The sequence below is a fragment of the Anoplophora glabripennis genome, unplaced genomic scaffold, assembly GCF_000390285.2.
Source record: "Anoplophora glabripennis isolate ALB-LARVAE unplaced genomic scaffold, Agla_2.0 scaffold558, whole genome shotgun sequence".
NCBI lineage: Eukaryota > Metazoa > Arthropoda > Insecta > Coleoptera > Cerambycidae > Anoplophora > Anoplophora glabripennis.
In genome coordinates this window covers 37,615-62,622 of record NW_019416738.1, presented here as the reverse complement: position 1 = coordinate 62,622, position 25,008 = coordinate 37,615, and the positions used below count along the sequence as shown (strand labels likewise).

Here is a 25,008-nt window from a genome sequence, read left to right as displayed (position 1 = left end):
CTCCTCCTGTCCTGGCTGAGACCCGCCTGCTGAGACCCGCCGCCGCTGACTAAGGCCTGTTCTCTTGGCGATCACGCTTTTCTGCATCTAAAGGGCCGCTATCAACTGTGGTCGAGATTACAGAAGCAATATGTAAGTGGTGCCATCTTCATGGCGCCATTCAAATTATTCAAAATTAATATACATTTAAACTCGCTCAGTAATGAGGAGATTTACTCTGATTTAGGTACAAGTGCACCAAATACGAGTTTACGTGAAGAATTTATTTAAGGAGTACCTACCTATATTTGAATGAAGGTACACAGTTTTAGTTTAAATATAATCATAAATGAGTAAAATGATTAAAATGCCCAATATTGAGTGAAAATGTTCTCAATAATTACACTCAATGGATTCACTCCGAAACTTTATTACTTTCACTAACACCGATTTTCTTACAGTGCAGAAGTTAGCCTCTGCATTAACACAGAAAAACGATTCAAATATAAACGTAAGTGAAAATGAAGATGTGGAATGCATATTTTACAATGACTTCTTTTCTGACGATCTGGACAAAATGGATTAGATACATGAAATGTTTTCGATGGGTACATGAAGAGTGTGCGAACAGTGACAAGAAGAAAGTGTATATGTGTAATTTTGTGTGTCTTCATAAATCTTTTATAGATTTTATATTATCCAGAAATGGTCTCCTAATTTGGGATAGGATATCCTAATTTTGGATATCCTGTCCGAAATTTGAACATGGAAGCACTGTTGAAGAGAAAGAGTTTAAGGGGGGAAACCACATCAGGAGGCTGATTTTCAGGCAACTTTGACATTATTTAATCAATATTTTGAACTACATTACAATTTTTTTCAAGTCACTTGTGTTGAAAATGCCGAAGTCCACCGAGGGTCGTCGTCCGAGTTGGTTGTTCACGGGAAATATAGAGGTGGCAATTTTGATCTGAAAGCAAAATGGTTATTTTCCTTCATTATTAACATGTTTTCTAAGAGTATGAATCTCATTGCCGATAAAAATTGTGAAAATTGAAATTTTGACATGTGTTTGAGAAAAATGTATTAATTTTTACCATTTTTATTCACTTATTTTGAATAAAAACACCCTTAGAATTATGATATCCCAATTCAATTTTCATAACGATCGGTTCATAACTTTTTGAGCTATAGTTCCCGTGAAGCAAAAAAATGTCGTTTCAAGAAAAACGCGTTTGAAAACTAGAACGCGTATCCGAAAACTAGAAATTTGAGTTGTCGATAATATAGCGTGCTTTCTAATTAATCAGCAATTTCAGTTCCATATATCAGTCCTTCTTTTACTCATAGGCATCATTATGAGCTTTCTGAACTTGCATCTCTTATTTCTTGCTTAATAAGTGATTAGACTACCTGCTGTGAGGCCAAGCGCTGACCCGATGGCTATTCGGCTTAGGCTCATAAAATCGGAACGAATAGGAATTTCGTATTGAAACTTTGGCAGAGTATTCTTGAATAGTTATACAACTATTTATGCAATAAAAAATACGATTTTTTGAACCTCCTAATGTGATTTCTCCCCTTAAGAAAGAAAACATGTTTCAATGAATTTCTCTTCTTTGCACATTAGTAACATATAACCATTTAAAGAAACTACTACTACTTAGCCTACTTTCCACTACTTAGTGGAACTGAAATTCTGGGGTTTTTAATGTCTCCCAGATCTCTGCCACATGTTGCTATTATTGTATTGAGTTCAGTGAATTTATGACTTTATTTTCTATATCACCAGTTTTATCAGTCAAATATAATCAGATATATTCGGGTGTGTTGGGTGCCAGGGCCCAAAGGCATCCGAGACAGAGTTCATTGGCCCGGAGCCCTTCTGTGGCACATCTCCCAGTGTGGTCAGGCGGGCTCTGGGCAAATGGACTGAGACAGAACACAGAAAATACTGGACTTCAAGGCCAGGACATAGCCATGGAGTATCCTTTGAAGGAAAGAGCGAATGATTTACTGAGCTCGAACATAATCCAGCTCAGGAGAGTGACTGGACTCATAACGGGACACTGTCACTTTAGGAAACATCTACATAAGCTAAAGCTTGTAGACAGTCCGGTCTGCCGAGGATGTGAATCGGCGGATGAAACTTCTATACATATCCTGGGCGAGTGCCCGGGATTTGCACGTAGTAGAATGGCGCTCCTGGGAGACCCTATTTGGAACTCAAGGAACTGAGAGAAGTGTCAGCAAGGAAGCTTTTGGACTTTGTTAAAAGGACAAATCTACTTGCTGAATAGGACTAGTCGTGGGACGCACAATAGGCCTAATTAGGCCGCGGTGCTATGGGACTTATTAGGACCAACCACTAGGAAGAAGAAGAAGAAGAAGAAATCAGATATATTTAGCATACCTAGATTTCAGGAATCGAAGAACACTGTTTGACTTCATTTGATAAGATTTCTTATAAAAAAATCTTTTGATTAGTTTAATACCTTTATAAAAGATTAAAAATACGAGAGCTAAAAGAATATATTTTTTACGAAGGTGATCAACATGAAGTAACAGTGTTTTCCGTGATGGGTTACAAGGAAAATGTCTTATATCCCTTACATCCCTTAAATAATACAGTTTCCACCACCCACGGCATATCAATCTATCAGATAAGGATCAAAGGCGTTCACTTAATTCCGCCGTCAGAATTCAATAAACGCTCGCATCATCTCTCAAGGATAACGGCCATAGTCTGAATTCGTTAAGCGTATTAGTTCCATTCACAGGACGGTGGCGCCGCTACTACGGCCACCAGCGAACCGGCGCGCGTTTCCGATCAATGCCGACCCCACGAGCTTTCCTCAAGTCGGCATCGATTCCGCTGAAAAACGCAGTGCGAGCGTCGGTGTGAAAATCGCGACTAGTCATGGAGAGTGGCGACTTTTACTACCCCGATGCGGGGGTGCCCAAACCTCAACCAGGGATCCGGCCCAGGGTGGACCCCGAGGCCGAAGGAGAGGTCGATCCGTCCATGTAAGCTGCCCTAAAACTCATTCTTTAGACTTCTCGCCATACCTTTTTTATACCTATATGTCATTGTTTACTGATTAGTGTATCTAATCTAAATTATTGAATTAAATCTGGAGGTATTTATATATACCTTTTATATCATCAATATCAGATCTAATCTTTATAGCTTTAATAGAAAATAGTTGCATAATGGTTACTAATATGGTTAGGGATAAACTCAATCAATTAGACGCGCGAGTTGCAAGTTCACATAATAATAAAAAGCAAAATAAAACTGAAATTTATTTTCAATTAGTAAAAATTATTTTATAAGGTATATTATTAAGCTTATTTAAAATGTATTAAAGCAGAGACACTTGAATTCAAATTGAAACCGAACCGTATCAATAACGGCAGTGACGATAGTCTAAAGGCGATGATTGTCAGCTGTTTTCGTATCATGTCAATTTGGAACCACTTTTCAGCTCATTATTTCGTACAATACCACATTACACATTAGAGAAAGCTGTGATTGAAGCGAAAGGTGTTTATCAAAGAAAAAATTAGAGGAATACACTGCATTCCTATACCAAAAAAAAAAAAAATTGATGAAGTGGTTGTTAATGTTTGCAGATATCGAAAATATTCGACATATTGGAAGTAAATATTAATTTAATGAAATGTTAATAAAATATGTTTGTTTAAATTTTGAGCAACTCGACAATATTCTGTGTGGAACGAATCCTCGCCAGTTCAATTCTGTCAATTTTGACATTAGCAAGTAATATTAACTAGTTTCTGAGATTAATCACCTACTAGTGTCCAATATTACAGATTCCCTAACCTAATTTTCAATTATTGTTGTGCTGCTCTTATCCGTAACGTTAATGAGGTTGTCAGTTTTAGCATATTTTCATTAATATCTATTCATTATTATTATTTATTCATATTTTTTGACACCTGCCGATAAATGTACAAATAACGATCATATTTCATTGTTAACATTCACATTAACAGGAATAATTTGGCAATAATCATTTAACTAATTTAATTACCAACCAATACAGGGTCATTTCACTTTAAATACTTATCTGCAGCAATAGATTAGTTGCCAAAAAATAAGTAGAGTTTGCTCTATTAACTTTTTTCCTGGGAGACGTGGTATTTGAGGTAAGTGTTCAAGTTTCCGAAAAAAAAATTTTCTGTCATATCTTTATATTACACTGAACGTTTTCAATGAAATTTATTACAGCGTATTCACGTAATTAGACCTTTTATTGAATATAATATTAACCTTGTGGCATTAACCAGTGGCGTGCTACTGAAGGTGCCGCTGGCAGTTTTTTGTAGAAATGATGATAAATTCAGGTACTGTTACGATAAATAAATGAAAAGTGATTCTTGTTGTTTTTTAGGAGATAATTTACTTATTTGGCGTCTATAATGCGCACATTTATTCCACCTACTCATATTTGTTTAAAATTCATCATCAAAAATTGACTCTTTTGTCTGCATTATCAGTCAGTAAATTTTACGATGATCTCGTTTTAGTATTACAACTAGCTTTGTTTATTTATTTCTGAAGTTGCAATCCTTGTTGGACTTATGAACACGAGACGAATTGTAGCAAAGAATAGAGGAAAATTGTAGTCTCCCTAGGGAAAATCATGTCATGATAAGTTCTTCTATAAATAGATTAGAAGATGTCAAAAGTGTATCGATGCGGAAGCACTTCGTTGTGGACAATTGTTGTAGGACTCGTTACTTAATTACTTACTCGACCTATTTGATAATGTTATTTTATTATTTAGTTTTGATATAGATACCTCCTAAACGGTTGCTACTATTAAAAAACAGCAAGAAACATTTTTCATTCATTTAACGTAACAAAAACCGCCAGTGGTGTATTTTTTTCTCAGGAAAATGGGGTGGCACTGGTTAAAGCCACAAGGTTAATATTAAATTCAATACAAGGTCTATTTAAGTGAATTAAGTCTAATAGTAAATTTTATTAAATTGCGGCAGCGCATTATGAAGATATAGCAGGAAAAATATATTTTTTTGTAAACTTTAACACCCTGTATCTCGAATACTGAGCCCCGTAGGAAAAAAGTTTATAGAGCAAACTCTACTTATTTTTTGGCAATGAATTTAGTCCTGCAGTTTCTGTATTTAATGTGAAATCACCCTGTATACCTATTTTTGTGATAAAAAATATTTTTCAAGATTTGATTAGCTTATATTTTTCTGGAATTATTAATTTCATTACAAGTACTCGTTCAATCAATAAACAATATCAATTATCCCACTATCTGTCATAGTTTAACGAATATTGGGACATATTTGTAAGGTTAGTGATTTAAGTATGTCACTGATTTTAATTTCGGATATAAGAAAAAATCGTAGGTAGTCAAGTCTGACCAACAACGAGAGTGAGGAAGGACAGTAGTCTGATTTTTGGCACAAAACTAACAAATTGACAAAACTGAGTGTGCGGGCGCATTGTCTTGGTACTGCAGGAACCATTAATTATCTCGTCACAGCTCTCGTCACTTTCCGCGCGATTTTTTCACGTAACCGTTATAAAACGCCTTGACACACTGCTCACTGTTTCAAGACTTCCAAATTCACAATTCCAATAAAGTCGAAAAAACAGTGAGCATCACTTTGACATTGTATAGAGACTGACGTGCTCTTTAGGAGACGTGGAAATCCCTTGCCAATCCATTGTGGTGACTGAAATTTTGTGTCAATGTCATAGAAATAAACCCAGCTTTCATTTCCCGTTATGATCTTTTGATGTTCGGTCATCAAACAAGGAACAAATTTTGCTGCAACTCGATGCATGTTCAATTTCTCATTCAAAATTCCACGTTATGACCCGATTGAGATGCTAACCTTCTTTGCAATTTCTTTGACAGTCAATCGGCGCTTTGCATGTACCAGATCTTTGACTTTCTGAACATGGGAGTCATCAGTTGGAGTTGAAGGCCTTCCTGGTCGAGGATCATCTTCAATTGACCGACGACCACTTTTAAGTCATGTAAACCATTCGCAACATTGCGTACGACCCAGAGCATCATCAATGTAAGCTTATTTCAAAAGTTGAAACATTTCCGCTAATGCGTAATGCAATGATGTCAAGCGCATTTCACTAAATATCTATCTGTACACGATGTCCCGTTCGTGTTTCAAAAAAACTTATGTGCAAGCTTCTTTCTGAAAAGCAGTGTCACCGATGCAGGTAATTGGAGGGGTACAATTAAAAAAAATATATGTTAAAAGTCAAAATTTATTATATTTCTAAACGATTTTGTAAACGGCAAGTAATTTTAGGTGGGGTCCGGATACTTTTGAAAATTTTTAACGAGGTCCAGAAAAAAAAAATTTCTTATTTTTTATTTTAATTTGGACTCAAATTTAATCTGCTTACTAACCATTAAGAACTCAAAACACTCACACAATTGTAAAATACTAGAAAAAATGATTGGCACTTAAACGTAAAAAAACATTTTTTTAAATAATTTATTTGAGTAATTTATACTTTCAAAAAATTTTTGGCGGTCCAGTATTTTACCTTCCGCGGTCCGGACCTGGACCGCGGTCCGCCAGTTGCCGACTCTTGCTCTAAAACATATTACAAAAAAAGATATACTTGTAGAAATTCGGTATCATATACCATTTTCGAGAAAAATTGCATAAAAGCAAATGACGAACAATTTCAGCATCTACTGTAGTACGAGTATTTCAAGTTTTGCTCATTGTGCAGCTATTTTGTTCGGTTTGTCTCCGAGAATGTTTCCTAATATTTTTTTGTTCTTATCATTTTTTAAGCCTTCATGTTCATTCAGTCCATTCAGCAATTGTCTATTTTAGTAGTGGTAGTGTAGTAGTTTACAAAATCTAAAATTAGTTATTAATAGATTAATTACCATAATTTATTTATTTTGATTTACTTTTTTGAATATTACTTTACAACAAGCTGAAACTTAAAATATTTTTTCTTATTTCTTTAAGTTAATAAAATGTTTTAACTGTATTATGTGATACGTAAGAAATTAAAATTATTATGTTCTTACATGCAAAGACTATTGGTAGGTAAATGTCTTCAGCTCATTCAATGGTAACGTCCTTTTTCAATTTTGGTAATGTACCATTTTATGTGAGCAAAAAAATGCAACTTCATTTTTCTCGACAAGTATACCTTTTTTGTAGTAGGTATGCTTTATAATTTATAAAACCGTTTAGAAATGTAACAAATTTTTACTTTTAACATATTTTTTTCGATTGTAACCCTCCAATTACCTGTAGCGGCGACAATGCTTTTCAGAAAGAAACCGATTGCACATTATTCTTAACGTACAGTTGACGTTTACTCGTGTACAAATTTTGACATTTTTATATTTAGCCGATTTAAAGATAATTAATGGAAAACCATATGGAAAGTAACAACTTCAACATAGTATATCTCGAAAATAGGGCGTCTAAAAAGAAAGTTACACGAACTACGCCCATATACACGTTTTTTTGAAACATGAAAGGGACACCCTGTATATTAGCGTGTAATTGAAAAAATTCGGTTATTTTCCCAACAGACCTCGTATATACAATTGTTGAGATTTAAAACAAACAGAATAATTTAATTTCAGTGTTGTAAGGGAAAATATAAGCTGTAATAGTAAGCAGTTAATAGTACCTTTACGTGTGTTATTTTAATAAAATTATTGATCGCCTAGTGATGTCGAATTTATACAAATAAGAATTCCTAATAAAACTCATTCTTGATGACGAAGTAATACAAAATTTTATAAATGGAAATAGGTCATTTCTTTAGTAACCCTTACTTGCTAAACACATATAACACTTGACTATAAGAATTTAATTGCAAAAACTTTGTATGTGTATTTTTTATATTTGAACACAATAGGTTCAACTAATATTTTTCCTTTGTTCGTTTATGTTTTTTGTTATCTATGGAAAAAAATAAATTAATGAAATAAACCATTGTGCCAAAAGTTTCAATCAAGGGTTAGGTACTTTGCGAAAATATGCTTACCTAGCTACAAAAAACTGAAAAACGCAGATAAATTTAAAATAAGAACAACATAACAACATCACTAAATCAGGCATTTTAGTTAGTTAACATTTCGAAAAACGACATTTGTATAGAGATAAGTTGGTTTAAAATGTCTTATGTTCACCTTACGAATCTATGCTGACTCTTTACTACTCGTACATGCGTTTCTAGGATACCCTGTATTCACAATATTATAATATACAGGATGAATCGTAGTTTGGTGTAAAAATTTAACCGAACATTCCTTTGACCAAAACAAAGTAATTAACTTAAAATACATCAGTTACAATTCCTTAAATTTCTTAAAATTTCTTAATTCTTTAAAAAATAACGACCCTACAAATATTTTTTTTACGATAATTCTGTCATATTTTAAGATACTTAAATTTTTAATTTTTTTCGAAGGTGGCAAAATACCAAATAAACAGAAAACAAACAAAATTATGTCAGAAATATGTAACTTCAGATAAAGAATTTTTTAACTCTATTTCGAAAATATATCAATATCCGAAGTTTACACGGTGTTATTGTGGTTTGTTAATTTTTCTCTTTTTACTGTGCATACAAAACAAATAAATGCAATTTCACAATAATCTTATGGGGAGATCGGAATATTCAAACTGTTTTTTTTTCAGGTACCCCCAGCCTAAGGAAGCAACGCACAAAATTAGAGGAAAGTCGGACATCTTAGAAATGCTATTCGGTCCAGTAGATCAAGAACTGCTAGTCGTAAAGAGCTTTTATTTCTTCTTTTATTCCGCTTTCGGATCTCTGTTCCCGCTGATGGGCGTATACTTCAAGCAAATGGGGATGAATGCAACTCAAAGCGGTTTCCTAATAGGTTCCAGACCCTTCGTGGAGTTTCTGTCTGCTCCATTTTGGGGCAGCTTAGCCGATAGGTGGCAGAAGGGGAAGATACTACTGTTAGCTTCCTTAGCTTCTTGGATAATATTTACAGTTCCTCTGGGATCTATCCAGCCTCCCGCGACTTCTTGTATACAAATAAAGAACCGTACGGCTATTTTGACGACACCTGAAGTGGACATGAGGATCATGAATAAGAGATCAGCACCGGACAATACTTATGAGTTTCTTAGTCCGGTTTCAGGACCTCTGGATTCTGAGAGGTAAGAAACTGGAGATTGTAATAATGTTAGATAGAATATGAGTAGATAAGCTATGTCGATTCTGCTCCATATACCGGGTAGGAAAGTACCGATGGTCTATCTGAAGTTACGTGAGAGCGATAAAGTAAGCCATAGAAATCCATGTGATAGACAAGGATGGGTATAGTGAAGGCGTCTAATAGTCACCGCCCATTTCGCCCTTCAACAAATAAGAAGTGGATCTTATTTGTGGAAGGGCTAAATGGGCGGTGACTATTAGACGCTTTCATTATAGCCATCTTTCTCTATTGCACAGATTTCTATGACTTTCTTTATCGCTCTCACGTAACGGCCGATGAACCATGGGGACTTTCCGACCCTGTAGACCATCGGTACTTTCCTACCTGGTATGAAGTACATTTTAATTTAAAGCTTTTTCAATTGCAAACACAATCACATATACTTTCGTTACATTTTATAAGCAATGTGTCGGGAAAAAATAAAATAAGGAAATGTTTACTGAAACTTTAATGTATACATTTTCTTTTTACTTGATAAGCCGCAATAACAGTTCCATACCTATCAAATGCCATACTCAAAGGCCTCAAAAAACAAAAGTCTGGGTTGGAATTATTGGGGATCCCATAGTAGGTCCTATATTTTTCAGTGAAAATGTAACCGGACAAACATACCTAACTATGCTCCAAGATGAACGGGTTCCTGCTTTAGCGGTTTTTATTCTCAAAATTTGGATCCCGATTTATTTGACCAACGGATATGGTTTCAACAAGACGGGGTACTACCACATTTTGTTTAAAAATGTAGGTACGGATCTATCTCAAGGAAATGTGTCCGAATAGGCGGATTGCAAGGAGGGGTCCAATTGAGTGGCCAGCAAGATCAGCCGACCTTACCCCATTAAATTTTTTATGGGGATATTTAAAAAGCAAGGTTTATGCTACTAAACCTAATGACATCGCCGAACTTCAAGAAAAATCAAGGATGAAATTAAGCAAGTAACGCCGGAAGTGTTACAAAATGTTCGGAATGCTTTTTATTATCGATTAGGGTATTGTCAGCAACAAATTTCATTATTTTATTTTTTTCCGACATACTTCTTACAAAAAGTAATGAAAAAATACGTAATTGTATTTGAAATTGAAAAAGCTTTAAAATAAAAAAATTAATCAACCTACCCTTCCATTAAAAAAAAGTTGGGGGTTGCTACAACTCCCCACATAATTAAAAAATAAATAAATACACCTCTTTGTAATATACCCCACTGAAAATAAAAATTGACATGTCTCAGGAAGTTTGCGACAAACCTTTATTTATTACGTTACAGAATTTGTTCCAGTTAAACTTTCCACTCTGTATATTAAGTGTTTAGTTTTTGAACCCCGTCGCAAGCATCTCGATTATTGTATGAAATACAATATCGGCCGTATACGTTTAAAAACCGCAGAATCAATCAAAGACGAATATAAATTTGATCTACCTCTTTTCTTTTTAATGTCGAGAAATGAAAATTTGGAAGACCTATGAATTGTAACTATTACAAGAAAAGTTTGTTATAAATGACTGGCGTGGTTAAATATTTTTTAAGCACAACTGACATTTTTTAAGTAGTTCAAATAACGTAGTTACTTTTTTATTTTTACATTAACTTTTATGTGACTTTAATTCTGTATTTAGTTCATTATGATTTTTGCCTGTTCCAGCCACATAAATAATATCTTTTAGTATCTAGTCAGAGGCGTCAATATGGAATAAACAGATGGTCTAATTCGCAAAAGATTCGTCAATTTCATAGTTTCGTTAATTTAGAATCTATAAATGTATATCCAGAAAAATATGTTTAAAATGTTTTTATTAAAAGTACAGACGAAATTAAAATTTGTCACAAGAATCTCGAATTCTGTATATCTAATAGTTTCCGAGATCTCTGTAATGATAATCAAATTTGGTGCACATTGTATACAGTGTCCAGAAACGAATGAAACCGGTTTAGGTTACGTTCTTCAAAAAGTCTCTCGAGCCTCCGAAAAAATATAGTTTATGTATTTAAGAAATTTCAGTTTTCAACGTATAGGGCTTTAAGAAGGTTTATTGGGTACGCAGGTACGTCTAAAGTCTAACGATAGTTTCTGTACATTAGCTAGTGACTAAAGCAGTAAGCTTTTAGATTTGGCAACGTTGCACTTGGCTGGCGCGCTCAGCTCGGCGTTTGCTCGCTCCCGTTCGAATATTCTGTTTGTTTGGACACTGCGAATTTCAAATAATACGCTACGTTGAGACCGCGGCGTTGCCGATATCACGCATATGGAGAAAAAGTTAGTCAACGACAGCAGTTTGAAGGAGAATTATTATAAATTATGTATCTTACAAGTTCCTAATCGATTTCTACAAGCTGTCATACGGTTCCTTAGATATCGGTTTCCTATTTATGTAAGTTGCTGTGGAAACAGTTCGTCAGTTGTTGCGCATTCTAAGTGGAAAGAACAAAAAAATCTGCATTCTCATAAGACTGTACTAAATCGTGAAAAATTATTTTATTAATATTTTGTCTCTTAGGTATCCAAACTAGTCATAATTTTCTTTGAGGATTTTCTTCATATTAATAAGCTTATATTATTTTTTTTATGAATATTTGTTCGTCAATTCCAAATCAGATAAACCTCCTTAAATATTGTATGCAGAATTACATACATTCAGAGAACTTTATCTCAGTAGACGTTGACTTTTGAACAAAGTTAAATTGGTTGTATTCAATATACAGTTACAAGTTATAGGTTACAGGTTACATACAAAAAAAAAGGTTCGATAAGTTCCAAATATCTACAAATAATAATTGTAATTCGTTTCTCTCTGGGACGATGCATTTTAATGACATGGGACCGCTATACCATTTATACATCAAATTAAGTGATATTTCAAAGCTTGTTTGCATTTTCCAGAAATCTGTCAATAAAAACTTTAGGCATTTTTATCTGTTTTAGCAAAAAAATAAACTCATATTCAAGTTTGTCATCCACGAACAGTCGCAGTTGCCAAATTTTAATAAATAGAAAAATTTTTATTGTTCATATACCCAATATGCTCCAAACGTCTTGTTTCTGAAAATTCATTTCTGGAAATACCTTTTCTAGATGTATTTCGGAAACGGCAGAATTAATTTCAGAATGCGTTAATGTTAATTCAAATGCTTATATTTCAATTCAATTTTAGAAACAGTTATTTAAATTTCAAAGTTCGTAAATTTGATTTATACTCCAGTTATATCTCAGAAAAGATCAAATCTATGATAAAAAATATTTTTCTAAAATTATTCAATTGATCAAGTTGTATTTTAAATCTAACTGTACATCCATTATATGGGAAATGAAAATTTGCAAATGTTAGTCTATTTCCATAATCACTAGCCGATAGGCAAAATCAATTAAAAGCAGAAGAATAAATATAAAATAAGCCGGTTCTTTCTTGGAATGAACTAACAAAAATTTACTTATGTCGAAAATTAAATAACCAATTACACCCGCTTCTACAACAAAGAAATAAAAATATGTATGTATAGATATAAATTTTTAATAAGCACATTAAATAAAAAAAAAAAATTAATTATTATAGTCTATTTTCAAATATTCATTAAATGAAAATTATATTGTCAAGTTTACCGTTTAAAATACTAAAATAACTGGTAAAAAAATATTATTATTAATTGGGGCTACTCGCTTAGCTGCTGAGAGGGAAAAACACACAAATCAATCAATTTTTACAGTTTATTATAAAATAACATACACTCCAGGGGGTTGCTTATCAAGTGGAGGCTCCTGGTCATCAACTGGCTCTCAAGGTGGTTTCGTAGTCCAATCAGCTGGAAGTTTTGCCTGTGAAGTTTTAGGGGAGTTTTGAAAATTGGTATATTTATAGATTTTGACGTGCTCTTTCCGAATTTTTACTTTGCCACCTCTTTTTGTTCTGGAAGTAGCCGCCATATTGGAAAAATGGCGCTCCAAAACAGTTTCCTTTCCAACTCACTTTACGGTGAAAATAGTTATGTAATAAATTAAACTAGAGAACATTTCCTATAATTTATGTATTAACCTTTTTTCTGCGATTTTAATAGTTTAGACGTACGAGTGCCACAAAGTCTACTCCAACACGCGTATTGGCCAACAAACTCATTTCTACACCACCATGAGGTAGAGTTCCTGGCGCGTTTTTTTTAGTGGTATACCCAGTAGGCATAATCCACATGAGATGCACTGTTGACTAAATTTAATGGATTCTCCTTCGCTACGCTATCCCTGATGGACCAGGTTTTGCGAGTCCTTCGTCTTCAGAACTGAGCAAAACCTCACGGATAGGAAGATCTTCCAAGTTATCCGCGATAGGGTTCTTTTCTGCGACTTCACCTTCTTCCTCGATTTTGTCGAAGATTTGCTGAATAACTGTCTCCGTATGTTCCTCTTCATCACTGTCTTGCAGATCAACATCCAAATTATCGCAGGTAGTATTGCAAATCGCGCAGATATCGGAGCAATGTAGTCCAGCCTTTCTGCATCCTCAGGCTCCTTTTTTACATTTGCAAGAAATTAGTTTTAGCATGTTTGCTGGAGCTGGGGGCTCGAGTGTGGTGACAGGAATTAGCCCATTCTTGCTTTTTTTTCATCCCCACCGCTTTGCATTTTTTCCAATTCCATACCACTGCTGAACCTGGTGATAGGTTCGGAACGAATGTTGTCGTGCTTCTGCTTCTGTCGGTGACAGAGACGGAATATTTCTTTTTAAATGCTGACTTCGAGAAGCATGTATATCTGTAGGTGTTTTTTTATTTTCTATTACATTATTATGAAAGTATTTATGTAATCTCGTGCTCAAAACGATTATATAAATTGATTGATTGATACAATAAAGTGTGTGTGACTCTGTGTCGATAGATGTGAGAAAGACAAGGTCGTAATCCTAGATTTTGTGCACAAATATCTTTTACCGATGAAACTAACTTTTCAAGGTATGCCATGATGAATTTTCATAATGACCATATATGAAAACCCACATGCAGTGGACATCAGTCGTCATCAATATCAGTTTTATCTGAATGGGTGGATGGGAATTACGGGTGACTTTTTGATTGGTCCATTCTTTCTTTCCAGGCACGTAGAAATGTATCCACCAATACGGCTTGAAGAAGTCCCTATTTTGTTAAACAACAAATGTTGTACATGCACGATTGTATTCCAGCCCATTTCAGTTTAGTTGCTTGGCAGTATTTGTATATTGCATATCCAAATCGTTTAAAAGAAAAGTACAACCTTGACCCATTTGTTTATCTGGAGATATCTTAAACAATTGGTTTATACAATTCTAATTGAAAATTTGGGGGAATTACGTAATTGTATTATCGTGTCTTGTTGGACAATTCCATAGACTCCAGGCATTTGTGAATGTATTCGCCAATCAATACGTTGTTAGTAATGAAGTTAAAAATTGCCATTTCCAACAGTTTTTATAAATGTATATTTACAATTTTTTGAATAAATTATAAAAAAGGAAACTTATTTCATTTTTTTAATTAAAAAAGAACATTTCGGTGAAGACAAAAGTTTTTAAGCGAGCCAAGTTTTTAAATGATATTTTTTTTATTTATAAATTTTCTACTCCGCGAACATACAAGGAAAAACCCATTAAGGGTAACGATTTTCTAGGGTTGCAGATGATTAAAAATAATAGTGTAGCAAATCTTTGGATAAGATAAAATAAGATCCCAAATTGTATTTTTCCATGTTTCTCCAACTATGAGAAATAAAGTAAAAACTGAACGTTAACCTACCCAGTGTAAATCCGATAGCAGGCGCTTTCGTAAAAAGTTTATACAGGGTTATCCAAAAGTCCCGGTACAGCAGAATAACTTTCGAAGAATGCATTTTGGGAAAAATGTTTCAGACAAAAGTAAGGATTTTCCCTAGCTAGAGAACATTTTGACCACAGGTTGTAAGCCTTGTCTTAACTGGCTGAGATTGTTAGCCATTCCTTAACTGTCCGGGATCGTTAGCCTTACCTTAACTGGCCGGGCTATCTCCTTGCCTTAACTGACTGGGATCGTTAGCTACACTTAGTAATTGAAAATTTTTAAAATTCTTGGAAAAACCTTTTTAAAATGATCTTCAAATACTGGTTCAGGGCCAAGAGCTTGATTATGGTCATATTTGTACATTTGTTTTTCCGTTCTTCCTAACTTATCAAAAAAGTAATGGTTAATGTAAACAAATTAACCTGACTTTGACATGATGTTGAGGGTCATTGTCAAAGTCGTAGTCAAGGTCGTACTCGAGGGGAAAACCGCTGGGGAAGTTTTTGTACATGTCCCCAGGAAGTCGAGAAGAAGTTGGAGGAAGTTATAAGAAAGTTGAAAGGAACTGGGCTTTGAAACTTTGCCACAAAGTTATAAAATTAGAAACATGGCAAATGAGCAATAGTCACGAAAACACCGCTAGACCCTGAGCAATTTCTAGGATTGAAAAGATATTTTGGATTATATTAATTACGCTCTTATAGATACTTAGACAAAACACAATTGATTGTATTTACGATGAAAGTTTGGGTTTTTGGGCATCAGGGAGAGAAATATCTCACATTTTCATCCATACAAATCTCAAAACTGACCAAAATATGTAAAAATGGTTATTACCGAGGTTAATCGTGGTAGGAAAATGCGGAGAATGTTAAACATTTATGTGGAGGAATTACGAAGCAGTCTACAGAAGGTCCGAGGAAGTTTGAGGAAGTATAGATAAGTTTTTGTACAGAATTCAGGGAGTGGTTTACCCCTCGGTCGTACTTGAAAGTTAAATTTCAACTCTTTCCATATCCGTAATAAAAAATAGGGGTTACCAATGAAAAAACAACTTTGACCTTGTAATGACCTTGAAGGTCATTATCAAATTTATTAATTTTATTAATTAATTTATTTATTTTACGTCCAAATATGGTCTTGACCAAAATTTCCTGCCCTTTCCAAATCCGCAATAAAAAAATAAGGATTCCCATTTAAAAAACTTAACTTGACCTTCAAATGACTTGAAGGTCAAAGTCAAGGTCAAATTCAAGGTCACCATCAGATAGCCAGGGAAAAATCCTTACACTTTCGTCTGAAACATTTTTTTCCAAAATGCATTCTTCGAAAGTTTTTCTCCCGTACCAGAACTTTTGGATAGTCCGGTATAGAAGATCCCTCTTAGTTTTTGGCAAGGAATCGTTTCTTAAAGTTTTTCTCAATAACAAAGAAACATCCTGTATATTTAGTTGCTATGGTTTAACTTTGCTTTCTTACTTTTTTTTTAATGTTTCCACAGCGTTTGCTCTCGTTACAATTAAAATATCACTTTTTCGGATCTTGTGGGCAAATTTAGCTTCGTTATATTTCTGGTTATCACAATTTCAACTAATGTTGTGTTAGTCATTACTTTTCTACATTGCTGTAAAAACAAATATGTACTTACGTATATTTGTATGTTTATTTTTTCTCTTATACCTCATCATTAACACAATTATCATCGTTGACGTCTTTGTTTTTTGTTTTCCTTTCACCATCATTTATACCACTTGCCAACTTAGGACCAGGACATACAAATGGTCTCCCTAAATTCCGTCTAGCCACTCTTCCAGTTGCTGCTTCGTTCGATTTGATTGTAAAGGATTTTAAATATATTCCCGACGATCTGATACAATCAGTCAATAATGAGCTACATTATCTTTGGAACCTGTCATTAGCTGAATATACATGAGCAGTTTTATCGACCGATTTGGCGATTTATCGTTGAATTGCATAAATTGACAAAAGACAAAACTGTTAGTTTGGGTCATCAAGAAAAATTGTAAAATACCCAAAATTTTGGCGGATAAATTGTTGCCAAATAATTTGGTGCGATTATTTTGTTACGTACACTAACACAGCGATCAAACGGCAGATAAGTCTGTCGTGAATTATCGGGCGATATTTTGTGGAGCGTCATCTGCGTGTTAGTACGTGTTGCAGGAAATATCGGCGCGGTATGTTGTTACGGCTTATTTTTCATTTAGAGATTGGTCACTAAAAATTAAAATAATAATACCCTGTAAATATGTATGTAGATATCTATATTTAATAGCTCAGTAATATAATTCCTTAGTGAAACATAGTTTTTATAGTTCGCGTTATTTTTGTTGGTAAAGTCTATTATCCATTTAGGTGTAAATAAATAAATAAATAAATAAATAAATAAATAAATAAATAAAGGATAATTAGATTAAATTCTTCTGTAATATTTTTCGATTGTTTAGGATTACCAAAAGTGTACTTCCCATCTTCCTGGTATATAACTATGTTCTTTCCACATTCATATCCACAAATCAGTCAACTCTTGACATAGTACCTCGAATAGAATTTGTTCATTTTTGTTTATGTTTTCGTAGAACACTCAAGCTAACTACACTTACGAGTAACAAATAAATTGCTCTGATTTTTTAAACTTCCAAAAGATCAATGATGACGGTATAATCTTACCAAATTTAGAGATAAATCTTTGTGAATGACACAGACCTAACGAATAAACTGTCAAATAAACTTTGTTCAATAATTCAAATCAATAAAACTAATAATTATTATTATATTATTATTTGCATTAGTGTCCTCTCTAAGATTTGTCTGAAATATTTGTCTGAAAGATTTTTCTTAACGATTTATCTGACGATTATTTGGTACAATTTATCGTTCCAATAAGTCTTTGCGTGTGTATTCAGCTATTAGTGTTGCCCTCAGATCTTTAACTAGCTCGATAATACGTAGCGTTTTGATTACTCTCATCTTACTACCATAGTGGCTGCTTTATCTGTTTTTGCTTATTTTTTCCTTGCTATATATTATATTTATATAATTCTTATTACTGTTTTGGGCACTGACACATAGTTTACTGGTTAATTCGCTAGTCTTATTGCTTGTCTTCTTTTCATTTATTTGCCTATTGTATCTAGGACAACTGGTCAGTTGTTAATGCTAATGAGCTCTTTGTAGTGTTTTGAGTCTCTTAATAGGCTATTGTTTACGTTAAGCTTATGATTATTATATATTTTGCGGTTGCTTAGATTGCTTTTACCATTTTTTTTTTCATTCACTAACTGCACTAATTTAAATGTGATATAATCTAATTTACAGTTGGTAGTTGACATCAGTACTTAGAATATTTCAATTCGTTTGAATGCTACCTGATCTCGCTGCTGTAGCTGAAAATTGTACGAAACTAAATATCAAACAGAATACAGAACAAGTCATCCGCTACTTATAGATTATGTTGAAATCTTCGTGTATGGCAGTTTTTGCTTTAATTCCAACTCATTTAGCGAAATATTGAAAATTGATAAAGGTATAAAATTTCTAATTTATTTATAAATTTGTCTTTAAAATCTGGTTCGAGAATATGTCATTCCAATCTCTAGTAGTTTCTAAGATAGCCTGAATTCTCATGTTCATATACTTAAAGAGAGAAAAAAACTGTACACCCCTATAATTAAATTACAAAAAGCTCTGGAATTTCCAACCTGTGCTTACAGTAAAAAGCTATCTAGTAATTAATCCTCGCAGGAAGCGTTTCCTGATTGTCATTAAATAAGGCTTTATTGACTTTCAGGGTCCAAGTACATTAAGAATTTAGTTCGTTCTTCCTTCTGCTTGTTGATTTATAAAGCACACTTTTACACTGATTAACAGTCAGCTGGCTTTTGATGAATCAATACGTCTGTGTATTTACTTCGTGCAAATAATAAAGACTTGGAAATTCTTGTATCTTCTCTTTATAAATTTTAAAAAATATAACGATTAGTTTGCTTCGGCAAAAAATTGTGTTATGTTGTGTATCGGGTAATTGAGCTTTTATTTTTAAGTATTGCCCTTTTTGGGCATTTTGTGTATATTTGGCTACTGCAAATTATGATTATTTTTAATTGTAACAGCTTCTTAACAAATGCTACAAAAAATCTCTCATAATATCTTTTATTTTTATTTGAAATTAGAGACCGACCGAATGTGATTTTTTTGGCCGAAGCCGAAGCCGGAACCGAACTTCGGTTTATGGGCCACCTTCGGCCGAAGCCGATGCCGAAGCCGAAGATATTTTTATTAACTTGAAAATTTTAATTAAAAACAAAAATATGATAAGATAACATTAAGGTAGGTCAAAAATAAATGCATAATGTTTTGGAAATATAATGTATACAGGGTGATTCAGAACTTATCCAAAAAAAAAATCTGGATGTACAAAGGACTTATAAATAGAATTTTGTAAAGAAAAAATCAAAAAGGGCAGTTCGAAAATGATTTAAAAATACATTCCTGCACGGCACTGAAAACTGGTCCACTGTAAAACCTGACCTCGCACAATGCGACCGACATAGCGGTGTGATAAAAACGGACAAAAACTTTCGCAAGGAAAAAAATAAATGAATTTTATAGCATCTATTTTATATCGGCAAATTAATTTGTGTTTTTAAATAATAAAATCATTTGACATACCCGATGTTACAACAACAATTGTTCAAAATTTTATCCACCAACGTGTAAACACATTTGGGTCCGTCTTACTTAGTTTCTACGAACTAACATAAATGTTGTCTTACTTCACTATAACACAAATGCTTCACCATAATGCAAATGTTGTCTTGTTTCACCATAAATTAAAACGATATCCATCAACTGCGAGTTGCTATACACGCAAATCATTTTTGACACTAACTACTAAAAAACTATTGTAAACACCACAGATAATAGGTAAACACTATCGCAAAGACGATTGCAAAATCGGATTTCAGTATTCGGAGTCGCTTAGGCCACGTGGCTTTCCACGCGTATTGCGAATGACGCTAGAGACTACAGTTGTCCAGCTATGTAGTGGTTGATTGTACTATAACTTCAATAATTTTATTCTCGGAAACTATAAGGATTATATAAAAATTTTTTTACGATATTGATTCCATTTCTCATGCCGCATCTAATCCCAAATTTTTATGGATGTGAATCACCCTGTATAATTGTAGCGTTCTTGCCGAGTGTATGCTACTAGATTGTATTTAAACGAGGTATTGATTTTTAAGACATTTATTTCAGGACACACACAGCTTATATATGTATTTACAATTAACAAAAAAGGTATTCTAATACAAACATGAATAACGTACAGAGCGCGACAAATACAACATACATTAAATTACTAAGGGAGCGAAAGATAAATAATTTTCATTTACCCCAATAATAAACAATAGTAAATAAAACAACAAATTTTAATAATAAACATAAAACATAACGGGTAACGGGTATTCTAAAAAAGATATAGAAAAATAAAAAGCATGACACTCGACGTCAACGGCTTTGGCGAAAAATTCGGCTTAATTTTGGCCGTAGCCGATTTTTAGCCGAAGGCTTAAATAATGGCCGAATGTGGCCGAAGTCGATGCCGAAGCCGATTAATCGGTCGATCTCTATTTGAAATACATACTGAATAGAACTCGAGTTTCATTTCAGATGTGATTAGAAAATTGTCTAACTTGTTATTATACAATAAAAAATTACATAGTGTGTAAGTTCAAGGTTATTTATGTTCAAATTTATTTTGATGTTGAATTTTGACTAAACTTCAGATTTTAACAAAAAAAAAATTAGTTTGCCAACACAATTTTTAGTTGAAAGAACTAAAATATGTGGGAATAATATGTAAAAGTCACTCCATTCATTGTTAATATTACGCATTTCTGAGTAGGAAGAACAAAAAGTTCTGTATAAACAGATACTGAAGCGCAGTTTGAACTCTGCTATTAGACTACAATTATTTTACTAGTTGTAAACAAGAACTGAGTTGTCCAATTTTTTGCATTTGCAGGTATCTTTTCCTTAATAATCACCAACAGCTAACATAAAGCCTTAAAGCAACATACAGGGTGACGGTACTGGAAACTGGCCACTGGAAAACCTGACCTTGCGCAAAGGCAAAACATGCAGTCGGCGACCGGCACGGCGGCAAAGTGTAATAAAAAATGAACTGAAAAAATTGAAAGAATTTCTTTCCCATGGAAAGAAATAAATCAAATTTTAAAACACCTATTTTCTATCAGCAAATTCAACTGCTTTTGCCGTTATTCTTAGTATTAATTAATAAAATTAATTTGTGGTTTTAATTAATAAAATAATTTGACATACGTGATGTTACAACAACGGTTTAAAATTTTGTTCACCGACGTATAAACACATTTAGGTTCGTTGTACAGGGTGATTCACTATATTTTGACCCCCCTTTAACTTTTTTGTGTTAAGAGTTATAAAAAAATGTGAAATACAAAAGTTGCACGATTTTTTATGAAGTTTTCGAAAATGATAGTAGAAAAACAAATGAAGTTCAAACAAAATGGCCGCGGATGTTACTTTGTTAATTTAAATGGAACACCCTGTATATTTTTACATATTTGGATAGAACGTTCATTGCCGAGCATAGTCATATAGGGTTTGTTGGGTCCATCACTAATAATAAGCGAGATAATATTATAAAACTAAAATATGTTGTTTTTTTTTAAGAAAATAAGACATCTTGTATTTGTTAGACCTCTTTTAGGTATTTCTGTCTTTTTTCCAATTACGTAAGGATTTAGGTTTAGTTGTAATATATTTTGACATATCGGACATTGATATAGTCCAAAATGCGTATAGGTATTTTAACTATATCTCACTAATTAGACCGTGTGAGGCCAATTACTCATGGACAATGTTATGTGGTAGGTCGTGATAGTGACAGGGAGTAATGTCATGATAACATTGTTATTGTTTGACAGTTTGTATTATTATTTAATTAAAATGGGTTACACAGAAGTAGAAAATTGAAATATTATTAGGAATTAAAATAAAGTATGGAGAATATATTAACTACTCTATCTTAATTTCTATAATATTTAAATTTTCTACTTCTGTGTAACCCATTTTAATTAAATAATAATACAAACTGTCAAACAATAACAATGTTGTCATAACATCACCTGTCACTGTCACGGCCTGACATATAACATTATCCATGAGTAAATAGGCCTCTCACGGTCTAATTAGTGAGATTTAGTTAAAATACTTATACCCATTTTTGGACTATATCAATGTCAGATATATCAAAATATATTACAATCAAATCTGTAAATCCTTACGTAATTGGAAAAAAGGCAGAAATGCCTGAGAGACGTCCAACAATTACAAAATATCTTATTTTCTTAATAAAAAACCTTCTTTTCGTTTTTTAATATTGTCTCGCTTATTGTTAGAGATGGATCCAACAAACCATATATGACCGTGCTCAGTAGGGAACGTTCTATCCAAATATATAAAAATATACAGGGTGTTCCATTTAAAATAACAAAGTTAACATCCGCGGCCATTTTGTTTGAACTTCATTTGTTTTTCTACTATCATTTTCAAAAACTTCATAAAAAATCGTGCAACTTTTATATTTCACATTTTTGTATAACTCTTAAATCAAAAAAGTTAAAGGGGGGGTCAAAATATAGTGAATCACCCTGTACCCAGTTTCTACGAACTAACACAAATGTTGTCTTGCTTCATCATAACACAAATACTTCACCATAACACATATACTTCACCATAACACAAGTTCTTCAACCTAACACAAATGTTGTCTTGCTTCACCATAAATTAAAACGTTAACTCCGAGTTGCTGTTCACGTTAGTCATTTCTGACACTTGAAAAAGTAATGTAAACACCATCGCAAAATGTAAAAAAATCGCAAATATTAAAATTGGATTTCAGTATTCGAAATCGCCTGGGGCCACGTAGAGAGAGAGAGAGCAAATTACGTAAAGGTTTTAAATAGTACAACTTCAATAATTTTTTTCTCGGAAACTATAAGAATTTTACTAAATATTTTTTTACGATATTGACTCAATTTTTCATGACGCATCTATTCTTTTTTTTTTGATAAGTTGTGAATCACCCTGTATATTTCAGTAGTCACTCATCTGTCTAATGAATTCTGAATACAGATGTATCTGGTATCGTTTTAAATATATTTTTATACATAGTCATTTGGATAGTAGTCTTTAATAAGTCTAGAAAAATATCACTTTCGAATCAACTGAACCGTGAGATCGGATAAAAAAATCATAACTTGAGATTAACTAACTGTTTTCCTTTCTTCCTTTCTTGCCAACAGGAGAGACTATTGATTATTTCACATTGATATTTAATTCACATCAGAAGTTACTTTCAAAGTATTCATAGACACATAACAAATAAAGAAAAATGAAATCAATATATATTCATTAGTTGATAATGACATTTTTGTATAAAACAAATACAGGAGATATTGGTTACTTTGGATAAAATATTAGCTTTATTGATTTTATTCGCTTTTCACAATGCTGGATACTTTATAATGGAATTATCCTCTTTTTTTTACTGTTACCATTTTATTCATTTGATAATGTCAAATAATTTTTCAGTTTCACAAGGGAAACCAGATCGATTCCACGAAACTCATACGACGGCGAGTCACCAGTAGAAGTATCTTTCGCATCGAACTACAAACCAAAGGAACACGAGGGTTGGGTTCAACCAATCATTTCTTCCATAGTTTACCGCACCGAGGACATACAGAAAGCATTCTTCCTTCTGCTTCTCTTGGTAATAATTGGAGAATTCTTCAGCGCTCCAGCTATAACCCTTGCAGATTCAGCTGTGATAACCCTTCTAGGAGAGGACGCAGATACTTACGGCCACCAAAGAATGTTCGGATCCTTAGGTTGGGGTCTGGCTATGTTCTTCGTGGGGATAGCTCTAGATCATTCCACAGCTTTTCCAAACCATCCTTGCGGTCCCGATAAGAAGGAGAAGAATTACACGATTTGCTTCGCTACGTTTTCTGTTCTGATGGGAGCGGCCCTTATTTCCGCAACTCAGATTTCTTTCAAATACGACGAACCAGTTGCTCCTCCTGTCGATGAGGAGAAGCAGCAGCCTATGAGCCAGGAAGACAAAATGCAAGCGCAGCTGGCTGAGCAACTTAATCTTCCTTCTTTGGCGGATACAAGAGCTGCAGATATACCGGCACCTAAAGAACAAAAGGTAACCACCATTTACAGTTACAACTTAATCTCGGTTTAAAGGCTGTGGGATGAAATATTGCAGGTCATATCAAAGCGTAGTGTAAATATTATAGAAAATTTCATTTTGTAAAATATATTTGAAGAAAGAAATTAATAGTTGTAAAAAATTAAGCAAGTGGTAATAAACAGCTCAACGAAGTATATAAATTGAATAAAGTGAATGAATAAGTGAAGACAATCATGTTATTTAAATATTTCTGTAAATTAAAGTAATCAGAAATAAATGGGGCACTTTAAAATTTTCTGTAATCTCAGGAATGGAATCTTTAGGTACTACAGAAGATATATCTAGTTAATTTGAAGCAAAACCAGTATATTGAAAGTATTGTGTTCTGTTTGACAAATATATGAAAAAAAAAGTGGAACAAGGAGTATTAGTTAATTTATTGAGTAAAATGCTTACTAAATGTTTGAAAATGTTTCTGTTAATTACGTCGACATGATTATTGCTATCCATATTTCCAGCAAAAAAATTTGCAAAAATGTAATACGTAGCAATATCTATGTTAGAAGCAGAAACACTGCCATAAATCGCCGTAGATGACAATCATTTGTTTTGTTGTAATTTCTCTTATAGTCTGTTTAGAAATGAAAGAGAGTAATAAAAGCTTATTATGTATGCAAATCGTAAATAAATGTAGTACTGGTGCTTATATTCAATA

The 25,008-nt window shown here is 33.3% G+C and overlaps 1 protein-coding gene across 1 annotated transcript in view; it reads left to right on the top strand.

Annotated features, from left to right (window-relative positions):
- The first annotated feature begins 2,899 nt into the window (after positions 1–2,899).
- The window catches only part of LOC108912330 (major facilitator superfamily domain-containing protein 6-A), a 31,486-nt gene continuing 9,377 nt past the window's right edge, over positions 2,900–25,008 (top strand). Inside the window, exons 1-4 of the mRNA XM_023455366.1 lie at positions 2,900–3,006; positions 8,695–9,155; positions 15,036–15,045; positions 23,684–24,305. Of these exons, the coding sequence (XP_023311134.1) occupies positions 2,900–3,006; positions 8,695–9,155; positions 15,036–15,045; positions 23,684–24,305 (1,200 nt within the window). The remainder of the gene's footprint in view (positions 3,007–8,694; positions 9,156–15,035; positions 15,046–23,683; positions 24,306–25,008) is intronic.